Below are 19,286 nucleotides of genomic sequence, written 5' to 3'. Positions count from 1 at the left end.
ATCAAACAAAAAGTACTCAGTAAGCACTACTTTGAATAGTGTTTTGTTAAATACACAAAAATGTAGAAAATCACATTTTCAAGAAGCACATACCTTGGCTATCATGTCAGTTACACAATTGAGACCCAGAAAAAATATATGAGGCCGTAAGTGGCAAAACACATGCAATGACAAAGAGAGCTTTTCAGTAGATGAAAGTTTTAGAATTATCAACCTCATACAGGAATTAATAAAATGTAAAAAAATGTGCTTTCAAGAAAAAAAATGCATGCAATTATACATTTCTGATTATTACAGTGCTAGAGATATAGCATTTCCACGCTAGTATCTGACTTTTTGCAGATGAGAAAGCAAATTTTAACTTGTAGACAGACGAGGATAGTAGATGGAGGCAGGTAGATAATGTACACTAGTGGCAAGGTTTTGAAGTACAGAAATTTCTTCTGGTCACCAATCCCTCTATCAACAAGAAAATATGCTTTCTTAAACAGTGGAAGCACAAAATAAGTAAAAATATTAGATTTACCATAAAAACATAAAAATTTAGTCTTATTATTATCCACATAATTGCAAATAAATACTACTGATCCTAGAGGGATTAGGTATAAATATATGATCACCAAAAAAGTATAAATGCCTTAATAATCACTAAATTTTATTTGTATTCTAGTATATACAAATACTCCAACAGAATATTTATTTCTGTTTTGTGAATGAGGACCAAAGTTATAGTTTTCTTAAAATGCCAGTTTCACACACACACACACACACACACACACACACACACACAAAACCTAAGCCTAACAGTGTATGGTCATTTTAACAAGGTACAAAACTGAGTTTTTCATTAATCTCATTTACTGGAAAATACTTTTTTTTATTATTAAAATTACCATCAGGAACTTTAAAATATGCTCTAAGCATTTCTTCCATAGATTCATTTTTAAGAATAAACCTAAAGAAAGCAAAACACGCGACTATTGCAAAAATTTACTCCTATATCCCTGCATTCTTTTCAAGGAAAAAAAAATAGCATTATACTTATTGAATGATCAAGTCGACTGCAGTTTTTGTTTGAAAATAACATACAGATGGAAAGGGAGCAAATAAAATGAAAGGAAGAAACAGAAGGTAATATTCTAAAACCAGTGAAAGTAATAGTTAGAATATTGATACAAGTTTACATAACAACAGCAGTGTTACTTTTCTTGCACATCTTTTTGACTCTTTTAAAATTCTTAACTAAAAATATACCCAAAAAATTATGCTTTATTCTTAACAGTCAACATAAGAATTGCTTACCTTGCAGATTATAAGCTGCCAGCTGAACTGCTGTATCAAAGGGACACTCTAATCTGAGACCAAAACACGAATCTGTTAGATGAGTCAACTTCATAAGCTTCATTTTAAGGTAAGTGGAAATAATACACACTTTACGTTGACCATTTCTTTTTCATAATTAACTATGAATTTATTTTTCAAAATCATTTTCAATTACCTAATATGTGGTTTACCTTAAATAATACTCACTTTCCACTGAGAATATCTTGTTTTAACTGAAGAACAAATAAATACCTAAGGAAAATAAAAAGCACATATATAACTAACCAGAAAAATCTACTTTGAAAAATAATTCAACTCTTCTAATGTAAGAAGAAACATTCTTAATTATAGAATTTTGTCTGCAATAGACCCTATAAAAGAAAAAAAAGAAAAACAAAACAACAACCAAAAAACAGGGACAATGAGCATCAGGAGGATGGTAGCATGTTCATAATAGCAAGGAACAGAAAAGGCCACAGACTACAGCACAACCACCTTAAGGATAAAGGTTTTAAGCAAATTTTTGAGAACGAGCTCTGTGATCTCATTTAACTTTACTCTCACAATACAAGTCCCCTCATATGTGAAAGGATAGGGGCATGTATCTAACTATGGAGATTAGCTATAATCTCACTGGCAGAGTATTCAAGAGGAAACCCTTCTAAAGGGACTCAGCAACTAACTCAGTTTTTACTTAATAAACAATATGTGTGTATTAATCATGGATTTACCACATAGAGTCAGTGAAAAAATATGGAAGACAAAATAAAAATAATTGTATATAACCTACTTAAAGTTTGTTTAAAACTATTCAAATCAGGTTCTAATATTTTCCATCAGTCAATGGCATTTCAATTGGTAAAGTCAGGAGCCAACTTGAATAAACTCTCAGTGGCCAAAGATAGATCATTCTGAACATCAATAAACACAACATCTCAATAAATATAATACGGCAATACAGTCAACCATACAGTCATGTTTAAAACCCATGAGTTGATAATGATACTTTAAAAAAAAAAAAAAAGAACTTACTAGTTACCTTTACAGGATGATAGAGAACCAACTTTTTATTTGAAAAACTGATAAAGGAAAAAAAAAATTGTACACTTAAAAACACTGTCCTGGAGCACCTGGGTGGCTCACATGGTTAAGCATCTGCCTTTGGGTCAGGTCATGATTTCCAGGTCTTGGGACTGAGCCCCCTGTCGAGCTCCCAGCTCAGCAGGGAGTCTGCTTCTCCAACTCCCTCTGCCTTTCCCCTTGCTTGTACTCTCTGTCTCTCCCTGTCCCCACCGTCTCTATCTCCGTATCTCTCTCAAATGGATAAATAAAAATCTTAAAAAAAAAAAAAAAAACTGTCCTAAAATGAAATTCTGTTTTTTTTTTTAAAGATTTTATTTATTTGACAGACAGAGACCATAAGTAGGCAGAGAGGCAGGCAGAGAGGCAGGCGGAGAGAGAGGAGGAAGCAGGCTCCCTGCTGAGATGAGAGCCCGATGGGGGGCTCCATCCCAGGACCCTAAGATCATGACCTGAGCGAAAGGCAGAGACCCAAGCCACCCAGGCGCCCCTAAAATGAAATTCTATTGTCTGAGAGGTCTTAACCAAAGGCAAGAGATTCATTTCATTAGTGGTCTACAAGCTGGAAAGAATTATAAAGACCATCTTCTAGCACCTTTAGCTAGCTGACCAAAACTTCACCCTGTATAGCTCTAGAATGATCTTACCGTGTTAGCTCTTCACGAAGATTATTTGGTTCTGAGGAATAAAATTTAACTCGAAGATGCAGACAATAGGGCGAACCAACTGTGATTAAAAAACAAAAAACAAACAAAAAAATACTTTAACTTTTTATGTAACTATTCAACAAGTTAAGAATTTTCAGTCAGTAAATTTGTTTAAAAAAAGTCTACTGAAGTAGAGACAAAAGATAACAGGTTATTATGGCAATACTTCACACACCAAAATATTTACAGCTTAATTAAAGCCTGACTTACACAAAAAAGATCAATCAGCATATTTTTAAAACGTACCAACCATCATACAGTACTATCATAATTAGCTGTCCTCCCAAGAACAGCGAGTTCTAGATTAATTCTAACAGTTCTGGGCCAAATGCATCAAATAAAAGTTGTTGTTTTTTTTTTAAGATTTTATTTACTTGACAGAGAGAGGTCACAAGTAGGCAGAGGAAGGCAGAGAGAGGAGGAAGCAGGCTCCCCAATGAGCAGAGAGCCCGATGTGGGGCTCGATGCCAGGACCCTGGGACCATGACCTGAGCCAAACGCAGAGGCTTAACCCACTGAGCCACCCAGGCACCACCAAATAAAAGGGGTTTTTTTGTTTTTGTTTTTTTCCAAATAAAAGTTTGACTGTGCAATCTAACAGCCCTAAAAACACCTGAGAAGCTATATTTCTTTTGAGTACTGAGTAATGCCTAGGTTATTAACTGCTGATGGCAAGCTCCCCCCTCAATTTCTAATTCATTTCACCTACCTTACTAACTTCTAAATTCTCAGTGGTTCCATTATTTTGTAAAGACAAAAGTTGAGATGCTCTGAAACCTCTTATGACAAAGGACAAACGGGATTACAAATAGGACACTGGTATCCTCCCCTGACTATTGCCAGGATAATAACATTTTATGTGAATTGTTTCGCTTCATTACTCTTAATTTTTAAACGTTACATCTTTAAAGTCTCAAAGTATTTTATATAGCAGGGCAGATGCCAAACAGGAAAATTCCTAAAAGTTAAGCATCTCGTGAGAAGTTAATCTCCTTTGCAAGTTGCAAATCCTCCAAGAAATAAACTATAAAGCACCTGACTCTAGATACTATTAATCCTATATTAACTTAGTGGGTGGGTCAAAGTATCAAATTGAAATTATCTTTAGAAAGTAGAGATGCTAAGAAATACATCTGAAATATGATCTCTTTATTAGGAATCAGAGCTTCTAATACATAATTAAATATAATTAAATTCACTTTTTCACAATTTTTTGAACACTTACTTTTTACTTGCTTTTTGATGCTCTTGGTACCATCTAGCCAGTGCTGAAAACAAAAGCAAAAATCAGATGTGAAGCAGATGACAGAACTCAACATTTTCATTAATAAAAGTTAATTCTCATCATGCTTCAGTGATCATTAAAAATATCTCACAAAGAGAAAAACAAAAGTGAGAATGAAAATGGGGGAGGATTACCTGCCCCCAATATCTACAGCAAACTTACGACACATAAGCAAAAAGTGACTTAAAACCAGATATAGGACTTTTTTTTTTTTTTTTTAAGATTTTATTTGAGAGAGTAAGCAAGCAAGAGCATGGGGGTAAAGGGGAGGAGCAGAGGAAGAGAGACAAGCTGACTCCACGTTGAACACAGCTCTATGTGGGGCTGAATCCCAGGACCCTGAGATTATGACCTAAGCTGAAATCAAGAGCCGGCCAGTCAACAGAGTCACCCAAGTGCCCCTCAGATAAAGGACTTCTTAAAACATTTCCTCTGCTCCCTCACAGTAACAAGGATGGCATTTTTAATTCTGCCCTTAGTTTTCATATCCCCCTCCCCAAAAATGACTCTTATAAAAATGTTAAAATTAAAAGGAAAGTATCCTCATATTCCATTGTCTGGTTCATTCTTGTGATAAAAATGTAAGATTTACTAAGAGTTCATAACCAAAAATGAAGGGAAATAACAGTGTCACTTAAATTTTACAAAACAGATAATACTCAGAAGTAGTACTCTTTGAAAGAGCCTAAACTGTAAGATTAGATCTATCTCATAGCTAAGGTCTCACCTATTAAATAAAGCAATCTTTGCTCCTTCGCTTTACAAATAAAAAATGTTAACATTATGTCTAGCAGGTTTCTGGTTTCAAAACTAATAGCCTTTTGATTTCTGTAACCTTCGCACTATGAAATGTCTGTAACACAAACAGACATTAAGGGGCAATTCCAGAGGCTTCCACAGATAAACTATTCCTAGCTCACTTCTATTAATCCCTTTACAACACCAAAAATCCTAACAGTGGCAGGGTGCACTCACCCAACTAAGATATACATGATTGTGTTCTCTCCAGCATGCTTACAATTCCAAGCACCCTAAAAACGAAAGGAGTGTTCTTGTGCTAACTAGTTCACAGAGCTAAAGAATCCAGTTTCAGAAATCCAGACAGGCAAAGACTGGGTAAACAAGGCTACATTGTTAATAGCCTTGTAACTATTTGCAGAGCCTCTTCTCTCCATTCTCCCCCAAGATCTGAAAGTCAAATTCACAGAACTACCAGTGTACAAGCAACGTACCTCTTCATATTGAAATAAAATGCTCAGTTAACATTTCAAAAGGCAATTAAATACTATGCAATATTTTCTCTGGATTCCAAGGGTATAGGCTATTTAGCCATTTCTCATCTTTTTTTTTTTTTAAAGATTTTATTTTTAAGTAATCTCTACACCCAACGCTGGGCTCAAACTCATAACCCTGAGATCAAGAGTTGCGTGCTTGGGGTGGCTGGGTGGCTCAGACAGTCAAGTGTCTGCCTTCAGCTCAGGTCATGATCTCAAGGTCCTAGAATCGAGCCCCACATCAGGGCTCCCCACTCAATGGATAGTCTGCTTCTTCTTCTCCCTCTGCCTCCTTCCCCCTGCTCAGGCTCTGGCTCTCTCTCTTTCTCTCTCAAACAAATAAAATCTTTTAAAAAAGAAGAAGAAGAAGAAGAGGAGGAGGAGGAGGAGGAGGAGGAGGAGGAGGAGGAGTTGTTGTTGCATGCTCTACCGACTGAGCCAGCCAGGAGCTCCCCCACCCTCAGCCACTTCTCCATCTTTTAATAAATTCAGTTGGACACCCACTTTTAAGCCTATTTCAATCTAGCACCTGTTCAGTTTTGGACATCCCTCCAAAAGAATCCTAGGCTAGCCAGCAGAAACACAATTCAGTCTATTAGCAGAAAAGAGGTCAACCTAATACAGCAAAAAGTCCATCCAACATAGCCAATGCCAGCAACTCAATATCCCAAACTCCCAAACTTAATTATATTAATACCTACCAAAGTCTGATGCCAATCACATATTGGATAGAAGATAAAATTAGTTTTTATACCCCAGATAGTCTTCTACTCACAAAATGAAACCCAGAAGTTGCTCTATCTTCAGGTTTTATCTACTCTACTGCAATGAATTAACAGATGTCTGCTGGTTGCCTGGGCAATCTCACATGCCTATGGTTAGGGTTACTCCTACACCATAATGAATGCAAATTAACACAACTGTTCCAGGAGGCAATTTAAGGATGCCCTAAAAATAACTGTTTTTGCCCAGAAATGGACCCTCAAGTCTATGGTCAATTAATCTTCAACAAAGCAGGAAATAATGTCCAGTGGAAAAAATCTCTTTAGCAAATGGTGTTGCGAAAATTGAACCACCACATGCAGAAGAATGAAACTGGACCATCTCCTTACACCACACACAAAAATAAGACTCAAAATGGATGACAGACCTAAATGTCTGTCAGGAATGCATCAAAATCCTTAAGGAGAACACAGGCAGCAACCTCTTTGACCTCAGCCACAGCAACTCCCCCCCCCCCACACACACATCCCCAAAGGCAAGGGAAGCAAGGGCAAAAATGGATCTCATCAAGATAAAAAGCTTCAGCACAGCAAAAGAAACAGTCAACAAAACCAAAAAACAACAACTGACAGAATGGGAGAATATACTCGCAAAAGATAAAGGGCTAGTACCCAAATCTACAAAGAATTTATCAAATTCATCAAACCCAAAGAACAAATAATCCAATCAAGAAATGGACAGAAGACAAGAACAGACATTTCTTCAAAGAAGACATCCAAATGGCCAACAGACACATGAAAAAGTGCTCCAAATCACTTGGCATCAGGGAAGTACAAATCAAAACCTCAATGAGATACCACCTCATACCAGTCAGAATGGCTAAAATTCACAAGTCAGGAAATGACAGCTGTTGGTGAGAATGCAGAGAAAGGGGAACCTTTCCACACTGCTGGTGGGAATGCAAGCTGGTGCAGCCACTCTGGAAAACAGTATGAGGTTCCTCAAAAAGTTGAAAACAGAGCTACCCTATGACCCAGCAATTGCACTACTGGGTATTTACCCCAAAGATACAAACCATAGTGATCTGAAGGGTCACATTCACCTCAATGTTTATAGCAACAATGTCCACAAAAGCCAAACTATGGAAAGAGCCTAGCTGTCCACTGACGGAAGAATGGATAAAGAAGAGGCAAGATACACTCAGACACAACATACTTACACACACAATATTTACACACACAACACACACACACAAGTGCATGGGGGGGAGTAGTATATTATGCAGCTATCAAAAAATGGACTCTTGCCATTTGCAAAGAGGTGGGTGGAACTAGATGCTATTATGCTAAGTGAAATAAGTCAATCAGAGAAAGGCAATTATCATATGATCTCACTGATACATGGAATTTGAGAGACAAGGCAGAGGATCATAGGGAAAGAGAGGGGAAAAAAATGAAACAGGACGAAACTAGAGAGGGAGACAAACCATAATCTCAGGAAACAGACTGAGGGATGCTAGAGTAGAGGTGGGTGGGAGGGACAGAGTAGCTCAGTTTTGGACACTGGGGAGGTTATGTGCTATGGTGAGCACTGTAATTTGTGTTAAGACTGATAAATCATAGACCTGTACCCCTGAAACAAAAAATAAAATACCTGTCTTTGACTCAACAATTCTATACCTAGAAATAATTATGGATGTGTACAGATTTACTTAAAAGGAATTATGTGAGAGAAAGTTAAGATGATATATATATATATTCAACAAGAATGAACTGGTTAAATAAAGTATTTCAATATGATAGAACACCATGCATCAATTAAAAACAAGGAAAGCAAATATTTAAGGATCTGGAAAACTATTTATAATATATTGTTAAAATTTAAAAAGCAAGTTACAAAATATAATTGTTTTGTCAAAATGTACAAGTGTATATATAAAAACATGCTTTTTTTTCTTTTGGATTGAGATAATCTATAACAAAACAGTAACAGATGTTATCTCTAGGGAGTGGATACTGCAGGTGATATTTTTCTTCTTTGTGCTTTCCTCTATTTTCAACTTACTCTATGAGGAGCACGTATTATTTAAAATACTCACAGACCCTTTATTTTAGTATTTTATAAAAATAATTTACTTATATATAGGTTTAATATGGGAGTAGCATTAAAAAGCAAACGGTCAACAGTCCCTCTACTCCCTGCAATAGGCCACCCCCCAAATACCCAATTTCTATCACCACATGTACCATCCAACAAGATGTTACTGGTTTCTGACTCCTTTCAGAGCTTCTTCAAACAGGGAAGTGGGAAAAAAAAATGTTTATACATGTTGGTAAAAGCTAGGGAACATTAACAATGGACTGAACATCAACAGGCTAACTATAAATTTTGACAGAATAAACGTTGAGAAATGTAAGGATGGAAACAATGTAAGATCACATGCTATTTCAAGAACAATCTATAGTCTTTCTTAGATGGTTATAACTTAAATTTGTTCCTGTTTAAGAACATGTAACAGCTAGTCTCAAAAATACACCTTTGGGGCGCCTGGATGGCTCAGGGGGTTAAAGCCTCTGCCTTCAGCTCCCGTCCTGATCCCAGGGTGCTGGGATCAAGCCCTGCTTCCTCCTCTCTCTCTCTCTGCCTACTTGTGATCTCTGTCAAATAAATAAATAAAAATCTTAAAAAAAAATTTTTTAATTAAAAAAAAAATACACCTTTAATCTCATTTATACCCTACTATTCTAGGCACATGAAACATAAAATCATGCCAGTGAGATAAAGGATCAGAGTTTTCTTCCAAGCAGGCATTTTAGTCTCTTCTTTACCTGCATATAAGAGCTTTAACATCTGCACTCCCTTAAGATGACCCAAACTCAGATAACGCATCAAGCACATTTTAAAGTGAAACTTAGGAGCTGGGGAGTTCTGGTGATGTTCTTCTGGAAGGTCTGAGTTCATGTTTGCATATTCTCAAGTCTGTTTTCTTTCATCTCCTCCACATTCCAAGCCCAGGGACTGGAAAATTCAGAACTCAGAGACAGGCACTGATAGGATTTTCGTCAATCAGGGTCTTTAGGAGTTGAATTTATATTACATTAGAAGATAAAGGTGAGAGCATGCAGATATAGATTCTTGCATGCCTAGGTAAAACTAATACAGTCCTCTTTCCCCATTATACCTTAAAAAGGAAACAAACTCCCTTCTAATTTCCTAATTTTAAGTCTGGTTGATAAACTTAGCCATCAAAGGATGTGGGAAGCCATCCTACTGAGCTGGGCATGAAAGAAGAATTATTACCTGCATGTATCTGAAATTATTAATAGTATGTAATCACAAACAACAGACATAACTAAATCAAAGAATCATCTAGGGAGCTTCCAAAACACTGACATGCAGACACCCCCTCATCCTGGTCCCTAAGCCTGTCTGTAAACAGCTCTTCAAATAAATGATCTAACCACCTACACAGCTCTACTAAAGAAATGCCCTACTACTTTTGCTCAAAGAGCAAAGACTTTAAAACAGAGAAATGTTAACCACCTTTCAAAGCAACTACATCTGCAAAAAATATTTCTGCTTTGAAAAGTAGAGGTTTATGCTCTGAATTAAGATCGTTTTAAAGAAAATTTTAAACAATTAACAAAATGTTAAAAAAACTATGCAATAAAAATGGAGAACCAATATAGTGCATTGCTATAATCTAACTGAAAACACTTCAATTTAGTCTAAATTCATTATAAATTCTTCCTGGGTGATTACTTTCTTGGTGTTAACAGTCTGTGTTAGAAGACATTTCAAAAGAAGAGTCAGATAAGCCATTAAAATATATTTCCCACTGTGCCTTTCTTCATATTATTAATATGCCTTCTTAAAATTCTTAAAAGTCAAATTAATAATGGAAATGTAGGTGAGGCAGGTTTTATACTCACTCTCCAGAGAGACCATGTAATCTATTTTGGAAATATACTTTTTACAGTTTCTCCTTATTTAACAAATATATGTGTGCCTGTGTGTTACAATATGGACATATATTTAATATACACTATTTATTTCTACATATTTTTCACTCCCCACTATTTTATTGAATCCTATTGTTTGTTAGGTTCTTAGTTAATGTATAATCCAATCACCTGCCAACAATGGTAATTTTACCTCCTCCTTTCCAGCCTTTAAAATAAAACAACTTTAACTGCATTGCTGGCACTTCTGTTATGAAATTAAATAACACTGGTAATAATAGGCAAGTTATCATCTTGTCTTTAATAAAAATGCTTCTATCACTCCTCTATTAATCTAGGGTGGTGGTTGTTATTGTTGTCTGGTTAATAATGAGGTATCTGCACAGAAAGAGAGTAAAGTGACTGAGTATTCACCACGTCTGTTCTCTACACATACCACCTACATAGGTTGTTCCACATGTCCACTCAGCACCTAAAATGGGAAAAAGTCCGCCTCTAAAGTTGAATAGAGCTACACAGACTGAAAGGTCAATTCCATACTGGCCAAAGTCCATGATGTTTTAGTCCAGGATTTCTGGGGCTAGAAAGAAGAGGCTTAAAAGTCCATCAAAATACCACTTGATAAGAATTCTAAAGTGTTATCTGCACAACCTCAGATAACTGAAGGTCAGCAAGACAAACACATCTCACACATTTTGCCTACAGTACCTGAAATAGTTGAACTCTAAAACTGAAAGGAGAACAGCCTATTTAACTCAATGAGCTTGGATCTACTATCAAATGAAAGGACTGCTGCAGCCTCCCGGTATGCACCTGTTAACACATTTACCTGTGTTCCACTAGACAATTAAGTGTTTTCTAGCCTTCAGCTTTGGATTTAACCTCTCCACTTCCATTTCCATACAGTGTTGTCTTTAAATACCATAAACTTCAACTAATCAAGTTACTTTATTTTCTTTGTGATAAAGATTTCAGTTTCAATCCTTTTTTAATGTAGTTTCAATTAAGTATATGCCAAAGCAGTAACAAGCATCAATGAAGGGTTAAACTGCTCAGAATTGGCACACAGCACATCAACTCAGATTCCACTGCCAGAGGCAAGACACAAAGCCGAGCCTGATAGCAACTGAGCAAGAAAGTACAATCCTCTTAAAACAACGACAGGAAACAAATGGCATGAAAAACCATATATGACAAATTATCTCAATCGATACTGAATCATCCTCGCATTTTTTTTATTTTATTTTTTTTCAAAGATTTTATTTATTTATTTGACAGAGATCACAAGTAGGCGGGGAGGTGGGGGGTAGAAAGCAGGCTCCCTGCTGAGCTGAGAGCCCATGCAGGACTTGCTCTCTGGACCCTGAGATCATGACCTGAGGTGAAGGCAGAAGCTTTAACCCACTGAGCCACCCAGGCGCCTTTTTCTTTTTTTTAATTAAAGATTTTATTTATGGGGCGCCTGGGTGGCTCAGTGGGTTAAAGCCTCTGCCTTCAGCTCGGGTCCTGATCAAGCCCCGCGTCCGGCTCTCTGCTCTGCCGGGAGCCTGCTTCCTCCTCTCTCTCTGCCTGCCTCTCTGCCTACTGGTGATCTCTGTCAAATAAATAAATAAAATATTAAAAAAAAAAAAAAAAGATTTTATTTATTTGACAGAAAGAGACACAGAGAGAGAGGGAACACGAGCAGGGGAGTGGGAGAGGGAGAAGCAGGCTTCCCGCTGAGCAAGCAGCCCAATGTGGGACTCAAACCCAGGACCCCAGGATCATGACCTGAGTCAAAGGCAGATGCTTAATGACTGAGCCACCCAGCTGCCCCTCATCCTTGCATTTCTGAGAATAAACTCAACCTGATCAAAATGTGTTACTTATACTTTTAATATGCTGCTGAATACTGTGTGCTGACAATTTACTTGGGATTTTTACACAGAGAACAAGGGAAGTTTAAACAATATATACAGAACCAATACAAGCTATCAAATCAACTTTTTAAAAAGGCAAAAAAAAAAAAAAAACCTGTTAATTTTCCTTCTTTCCCAAGTAAAGGGGAAATGCTATCTTTTGTTTCCCTTTCCTAAAACATGACAAAAGCGTCTACACTCTAGATAACTCTAAGAAGTTAATGGACCGGGGCACCTGGGTGGCTCAGCTGCTTAAGCACCAACTTTTTTTTTTTTTTTTTAAAGATTTTATTCATTTATTTGTCAGAGAGAGAAAGAGAGAGAGCGAGAGCACGCAAGCGTGCACGCACACACAAGCAGGGGACCTGCAGGCAGAGGGAGAAGCAGGCTCCCTGCCTAGCAAGGAACCTAATGCAGGACTCAATCCCAAGACCCTGAGATCATGACGCTGAGCCCAAGGCAGATGCTTAAGTGACTGAGCCACCCAGGCATTCCAAATGGCAACTCTTGATTTCGGCTCTTGTCATGATCTCAGGGTCCTAAGATTGAGCCCTGAGTTGGGCTCTGCACTCAGCACAGAATCTGCTTAAGGAAGATTCTTTCCCCTCCCTTCCGTCCCTTACTCCCTCTCAAAATAAATGAAGAACAAAACAGAACAAAAAAACTTTGATGGACCAGTTAAAATTCTAAGCTCTAAATATGAAACTTGAAAAACTTCACCAAAGGGCACTAACATAGGCCAAAGGGTTAAATCTTGGCCCTGACACTTAATTTGTTCGGCCCAGACTCTATTTTTCTTTTTTTTTTTTTAAGATTTTATTTTTCATTTGACATAGAGAGGGGAGAGACAGACAGACACAGAGAGAGCACAAGCAGGGGGAGCAGCAGAGGGAGAGGGAGAAGTAGGCTCCCTGAGAGGATGCCCAATGTGGGGCTCGATCCCAGGATGCTGAAATCATGACCTAAGCTGAAGGCAGACACTTAATCACTGAGCCACCCAGGCACCCCTATTTTTCTTATTCTTTAAAAAAACTTATTATGAAATATTCACAGGAAGTTACAATGATAGTAGTGAGAGGTAGTTTGTCCCATCCCCACCTTCCCCCAATGGTTACATCTAACATTACCATAGTACAAATTAAAATCAGGAAACTGACCTTAGTACTATGTTATACATCATTTTACTACAAGTCTGGACTTCTGTAACTAATACCGCTATCACTGTAAAGAAATAATCTATTAACAACAACAAAAGATGCTCACGACTCCTTGACAGTTCACGTGATATAGTAATACACACTCGCCCCCCCACTTCCAACTTCCTTAAACCCTAGCAACATTAATATGATCTTCACAATTTTGTCTTTTCAAGAACGCTATGTAAGTGGAATTATACAGTATATGACCTTTTGAGATTGGCTTTTTTCACTCACCATATTGCCCCTGAAATCCATCCAAGTTGTTCTGAGTATCCATAGAATCAATAGGTATTTTTCTATTGTTGAACAGTGTTCACAGTTGATTTAATCAAACAACTACATGACCTTTTTTTTCCCCCCAAGTTTTTTCTATTACAAATATAGCTGCTACAAATAATCATGCCCAGGTTTTTTAAGGAAATAAGTCTTCACTTCTCTGGGATAAATGGTCATGCATACAAATGCTGAATTATATGGTTAATGTATATTTACTATTTTAGGAAACTGACAGATTATTTTCCATAATGGCTGTTAACATTTTTATATTCTTGATACCAATATGAGAGGCCCAATTTCTCCACATCCTCAGTTAGCAGTTGGAATTGTCACTCTTTTTATTTTAGCTATTCTAAAACATGTGTTGTGCTGATGCCTCATCAAGGTCTTAATTTGCATTTCCCTGATACCTACTGATGCCTAACCTCTTTTCATGTATTTGTATACCATCTATACATTCTCTTCAGTTAAATAACTCTTCATGTCTTCCGTTTTATAACTGTTGAGTTTAGTTCTTTACATATTGATCTCCTTGTCAGTCTTCTCCTGGTGTATAACCTGGCTTTTTACCCTCTTAACAGGGTCTTTCTCAGAGCAGAAGGTCTGAATCTTGGGAGCACCTGGGTGGCACAGTCAGTTGGATGGCCAACTCTTAGTTTCAACTCAGGTCATGACCTCGGGGTCCTAGGACTGAGCCCCAAGTCAGGCTCTGAGCTCAACAGGGAGTCTGCTTCCCCCCCTCTCTCTGCCTGCCTCTCTGCCTGCTTGTGATCTGTCAAGTAAATAATAAATAAATAAAGTTTGATAAGAAAGTCTTGTCAATGTAACTGTACACAAAAGAAAAAAAAAGAAAGAAAAAAAAGAGACAAAGAAAAAAAAGAAAAACTTAATTACACTACCTTAATCAAAGGATCAAAGTTTCAGGACACTTGGGGTGGCTCTGTTGGTTAAGCATCCAACTCTTGATTTTTGGCTCAGGTCATTATCTCAACGTTTTGAGATCAGGCCCCATGTTAGGCTCCACACTGAGCCTGGAGCCTGCTTAAGATATTCTCTCTCAAAGTCAATTATTATATGGTTTCACTTACTTGTGGAACATAAGGAATAACATGGAGGACATTAGGAGAAGGAAAGGAAAAGTGAAGAAATCAGAGGGGGGAGATGAAGCATGACAGACTGTGGACTCTGAGAAACAAACTGAGGGTTTCACAGGGGCGGGCGTGGGGGGATGGGTAAGCCTGGTAGTGGGTATTAAGGAGGACATGCATTGCATGAAGCACTGGATGTTACATGTAAACAATGACTCTTGGAACACTACATCAAAAAATAATAATGTAGGGTGCCTGGGTGGCTCAGTGGGTTAAGCCGCTGCCTTGGGCTCAGGTCATGATCTCAGGGTCCTGGGATCGAGGCCCGCATCCAGCTCTCTGCTCGGCAGGGAGCCTGCTTCCTCCTCTCTCTCTGCCTGCCTCTCTGCCTGCTTGTGATCCCTCTCTGTCAAATAAACAAATAAAAAATCTTAAAAAAAAAAAAAACTAATAATGTATTATATGGCGACTAACATAACACAATAAAAAATTTTTTAAAAAAGAAAGATATTCTCTCTCATTCTCTCTCTCTCTGTCTCCCTACCGCCAAGGCCCCTCTCCATCCTGTTAAAAAAAAAAAAGATTCAAAGTTAAAAGTTAAGATCACCAGTAATAGGACAAAATAAAATTAAACGTCACTTGATAGAATAAGGAAACACAGCATCACTTCACCTATTTTCCTGCCAAAGTATCTAAGATTAACCTACTTCACGAGGAAACACCAGCCAAACCCAAACAGGTACAGCCCATAAAATAACTGACCTGTATCTTCAGAAGTGTGAAAGGCAAAGTAAGACTGAGGGACCACAATATTCCAAGATGAAGGCAACTGAAGAAATCTAACAACTGAATGTAAAACATGATTCTGAACTAGACCCTTTGGCTAGAAAGGCCACTGTACAGACAACTGGAGAATATGAATGGAGTCTGAGGATTAGATGGTGGTAATGTCACAATGTCAACTTCCTGGTTTTGATGGCTGCACTAAGCTATACAGAATATACTTGTGGGAAAAATACACTAAAGAATTCAGGGGCGATGAGACACCTGCAACTATTTCTCAAATGGTTCCACAAAAATATTTATTTACACTGTTCTTACAACTTTTCTGTAAATATGACATTATTTCAACTACACATTAAATGTGTATGTGAACATAAAATGAGCTGGTATAAGCAAAAGTAAACAAGAGCAAACTCAGATTTTACATATTCACAGGAAGAAAAGTAAATGCATAATTCCAGTCGTACATATTTCGGAATTATCTGAAATGACCAATAAACTAAACTTTAACACACTGATTTTATATATATAGGCATACATACAATATATTTAAGATTGAAATGTAACACGTAATTCCTTGATCATTTTTCAAGGTTTTTATTTTAATTACAGTATAGTTAACATACAGTGTTATATTAGTTTCCAGTAATATATAGTGATTCAACAATTCTGTACATTACTTAGTGCTTAAGTGTACTCATTAATTCCTATCACCTATTTGCCCACTCAGCTCCCCGCTCCGGTAACCATCAGTTTTGTTCTCTATTAATTTTTTGTTAAAGATTTTATTTATTTGAGAGAGAGAAAGTGAGAGAGAAGGAGACAGATCACAAGCAGGGGGAGAAGAGTAGAAGGAGAAGCAGGCTCCCCACTGAGCAGAGAGCCCTATGCAGGACTCCATCCCAGGAACCTGGGATCCTGACCTGAGCCAAAGGCAGATGCTTAACTGAATGAGCCACATAGGTGCCCTGTTCTCTATAATTAAGAGTCTGTAGGCTTATCTCTTTCTTCCCCTTTGTTCATTTGTTTTGCTTCTTAAATTCCACATATGAGTGAAACAATCAAATGTATTTGTCTTTCTCTGACTTATTTTGCTTAGCGTTATACCTTCTAGCTCCATCCATTTTGTTGCAAATGGCATAGTATCGTTCTTTTTTATGGGTGAATAATAGTCCACTGGAGATATATACCACCTCTTCTTTATCCATTCATCTATCACTGGACATCTGGGCTGCTTCCATAATTTCACTATTGTCAAATTAATGATGCTGCAATAAACACAGAGGTGTATATATCCTCTGAGTGAGTGTTTTTGTATTCTTTGGGTAAATACCCAATAGTGCAATTCCTGGATCATAGGGTAGTTCTATTCTTACTTTTTTAAGGAACCTCTATACTGTTTTGCACAGTGACTGCATCAGTTCACATTCCCACTAACAGTATATAAAGTGTTCCTTTTTCTCCACATCCTCACCAACATTTGTTATTTTTTACTTTAGCCATTCTGACAGGTCTGACAGGCATCTCATTGTCAGTTTGATTTGCATTTCCCTGATGGTAAGTGAGGATAAGCATCTTTTCATGTGTCTGTTGGTTATCTGGATGTCTTTTTTGCAGAAATGTCTGCTCATGTCTTCTGCCCATTTTTTAATTGGATAATTTGTTTTTTTAAGATCTGAGTTGTATAAGCTCTTTATATATTTTAGATACTAACCTTTTATCAGATATGTCATTTGCAAATATATTCTTCCATTCAGTAGGTTACATTTTATTTGCATGTCGTCCCAAAAGTTTATTTTTATTTTTATTTCCCCTAATGCTGCTATGGCTGATGTCAGAAAAACTTCTACTTATGCTCTCTTCTAGGCTTTTTACAGTTTCAGGTTTCATTCACATATAGGTCTCGAAAATCCATTTTGAGTTTAGTTTTGTGTATGACTTAAGAAGGTGATCCAGTTTCATTATTTTGCATGTAGTTGTCCAATTTTCCCAACACCATTTGTTGAAGAGGCTGATTTCCCCATTGTATATTCTTGCTGCTTTTGCAAAAGACCATGTAATTGTGGGCTTGTTTCTAAACTTTTTATCGGGGCACCTGAGTGGCTCAGTGGGTTAAGCCTCTGCCTTCGGCTCAGGTCATGATCTCAGGGTCCTGGGATCGAGCCCCGCATCGGGCTCTCTGCTCAGCAGGGAGCCTGCCTCTCCCTCTCTCTCTGCCTGCCTCTCTGCCTACTTGTGATCTTCCTCTCTCTGTCATGTAAATAAAAAACTAAAATCTAAGCTTTTTATCCCATTCCATTGACCTATGTGTTTATTTTTGCACCAGTGCCATGCTGTGTTGATTACTGTAGCTTTGTAGTGTAACTTGAAATCTGGGATTGTGGTACCTCCAGCTCTTTTGTTTTCAAGACTGTTTTAGCTATTTGGGGTATTCTGTGGTTCTGTACAAATTTTAGGATTATTTGTTCTAGCTCTGTAAAAGATGCTATTGATATATTGATAGAGATTGCATTAAATCTACAGATTACTTTGGGTAGTATGGACATTTTAACAGAATTTGTTCTCCCAATCCGTAAGCATGGAATAATCTATTTCTTTGTGTTGTTCAAATTCTATCATCAATGTTTTACAGTTTTATGTTTTATAGTTACAGGTCTTTCACTCCCTTGGTTAAGTTTATTCCCAGGTATTGGTGCAACTGTACCTGAGATTGCTTTCTTAATTTCTCCTGCTGCTGCTTCACTATTAGTGTACAGAAATGCACTAACGGGTTTTTGGTGGAGTCTTTAAGGCTTTCTATATATAATACCATGCATCTGCAAACAGTTGAAGTTTTACTTCTTCCTTACTCACCTGGATGTCTCTGGGGCACCTGGGTGGCTCAGTCGGTTAAGTATAGGACTTTGGCTCAGGTCATGATCTCAAAGTCGTGGGACTGAGCCCCACATCAGGTTCCCTGCTCAGTGGGGAGTCTGCTTCTCCCTCTCCCTCCTGCTCACGCTTTCTTTTTTGCTCTATCTCAAATAAATAAATCAATCTTTAAAAAACAAGCGAACAAAAAACACACCAATTTGAATGCCTTTTAATCCTTTTTCTTACGTGATTGCTAGAACTTCCAGTACTATGGTGAATAACAGTGTTGAGAGTGAACATCCTTGTCTTGTTCCTGATTTTGGAGAAAACCTCTCCATTTGTCAATATTGAGTATAAGGTTAGCTGTCAGTTTTTCACATATGGCCTTTATATGTTGAGGTATGTTCCTTCTAAATCTACCTTGTTGAGGGCTTTTATCATGAATGGATGTAGTACTTTGTCAGACGCTTTTTCTGCATCTACTGAAATGATCAAATGGTTTTTATCCTTTTACTTACTGATACGTATCACACTGACTGATATGCCAATACTGAACTACCTTTGCATCCCGGGAATAAATTCCAAGTGATTGTGGTGAATGGTATTGGATTTGGTTTGCTAACACTTTGTTGAGGATTTCTGTATCTCTGTTCATCAGAGATGTTGGCCCATAGTTCTCTTTTTATGTAGTGTCTTAATCTGGTTTGGGTCATTTTTTTACCCTGCCTCAACATTCTTTGGATTCTACCCTTACACTAAATAAGACAGACACGAAAATCATAGTGCTAAATTAGTTGACACAGATGACCCTAGCCAAAAACTTCACTTGATCGAG

At 37.5% G+C, this 19,286-nt stretch overlaps 1 protein-coding gene across 5 annotated transcripts in view; it reads right to left on the bottom strand.

Moving 5' to 3' along the window:
- Positions 1–19,286, bottom strand: part of EPB41L5 (erythrocyte membrane protein band 4.1 like 5) — a 140,274-nt gene that overhangs the window by 94,115 nt on the left and 26,873 nt on the right. For all 5 annotated transcript variants that reach the window (XM_044242630.1, XM_044242632.1, XM_044242634.1 and 2 more), the window contains 4 exons: positions 4,336–4,378; positions 3,051–3,129; positions 1,531–1,575; positions 1,303–1,355 (listed from right to left, as the gene is read on the bottom strand). In XM_044242630.1, the coding sequence (XP_044098565.1) occupies positions 1,303–1,355; positions 1,531–1,575; positions 3,051–3,129; positions 4,336–4,378 (220 nt within the window). The remainder of the gene's footprint in view (positions 1–1,302; positions 1,356–1,530; positions 1,576–3,050; positions 3,130–4,335; positions 4,379–19,286) is intronic.

The sequence above is a fragment of the Neovison vison genome, chromosome 3 (assembly GCF_020171115.1).
Source record: "Neovison vison isolate M4711 chromosome 3, ASM_NN_V1, whole genome shotgun sequence".
Classification (NCBI taxonomy): Eukaryota; Metazoa; Chordata; class Mammalia; order Carnivora; family Mustelidae; genus Neogale; species Neogale vison.
This window is presented reverse-complemented; position numbering and strand designations above follow the sequence as displayed.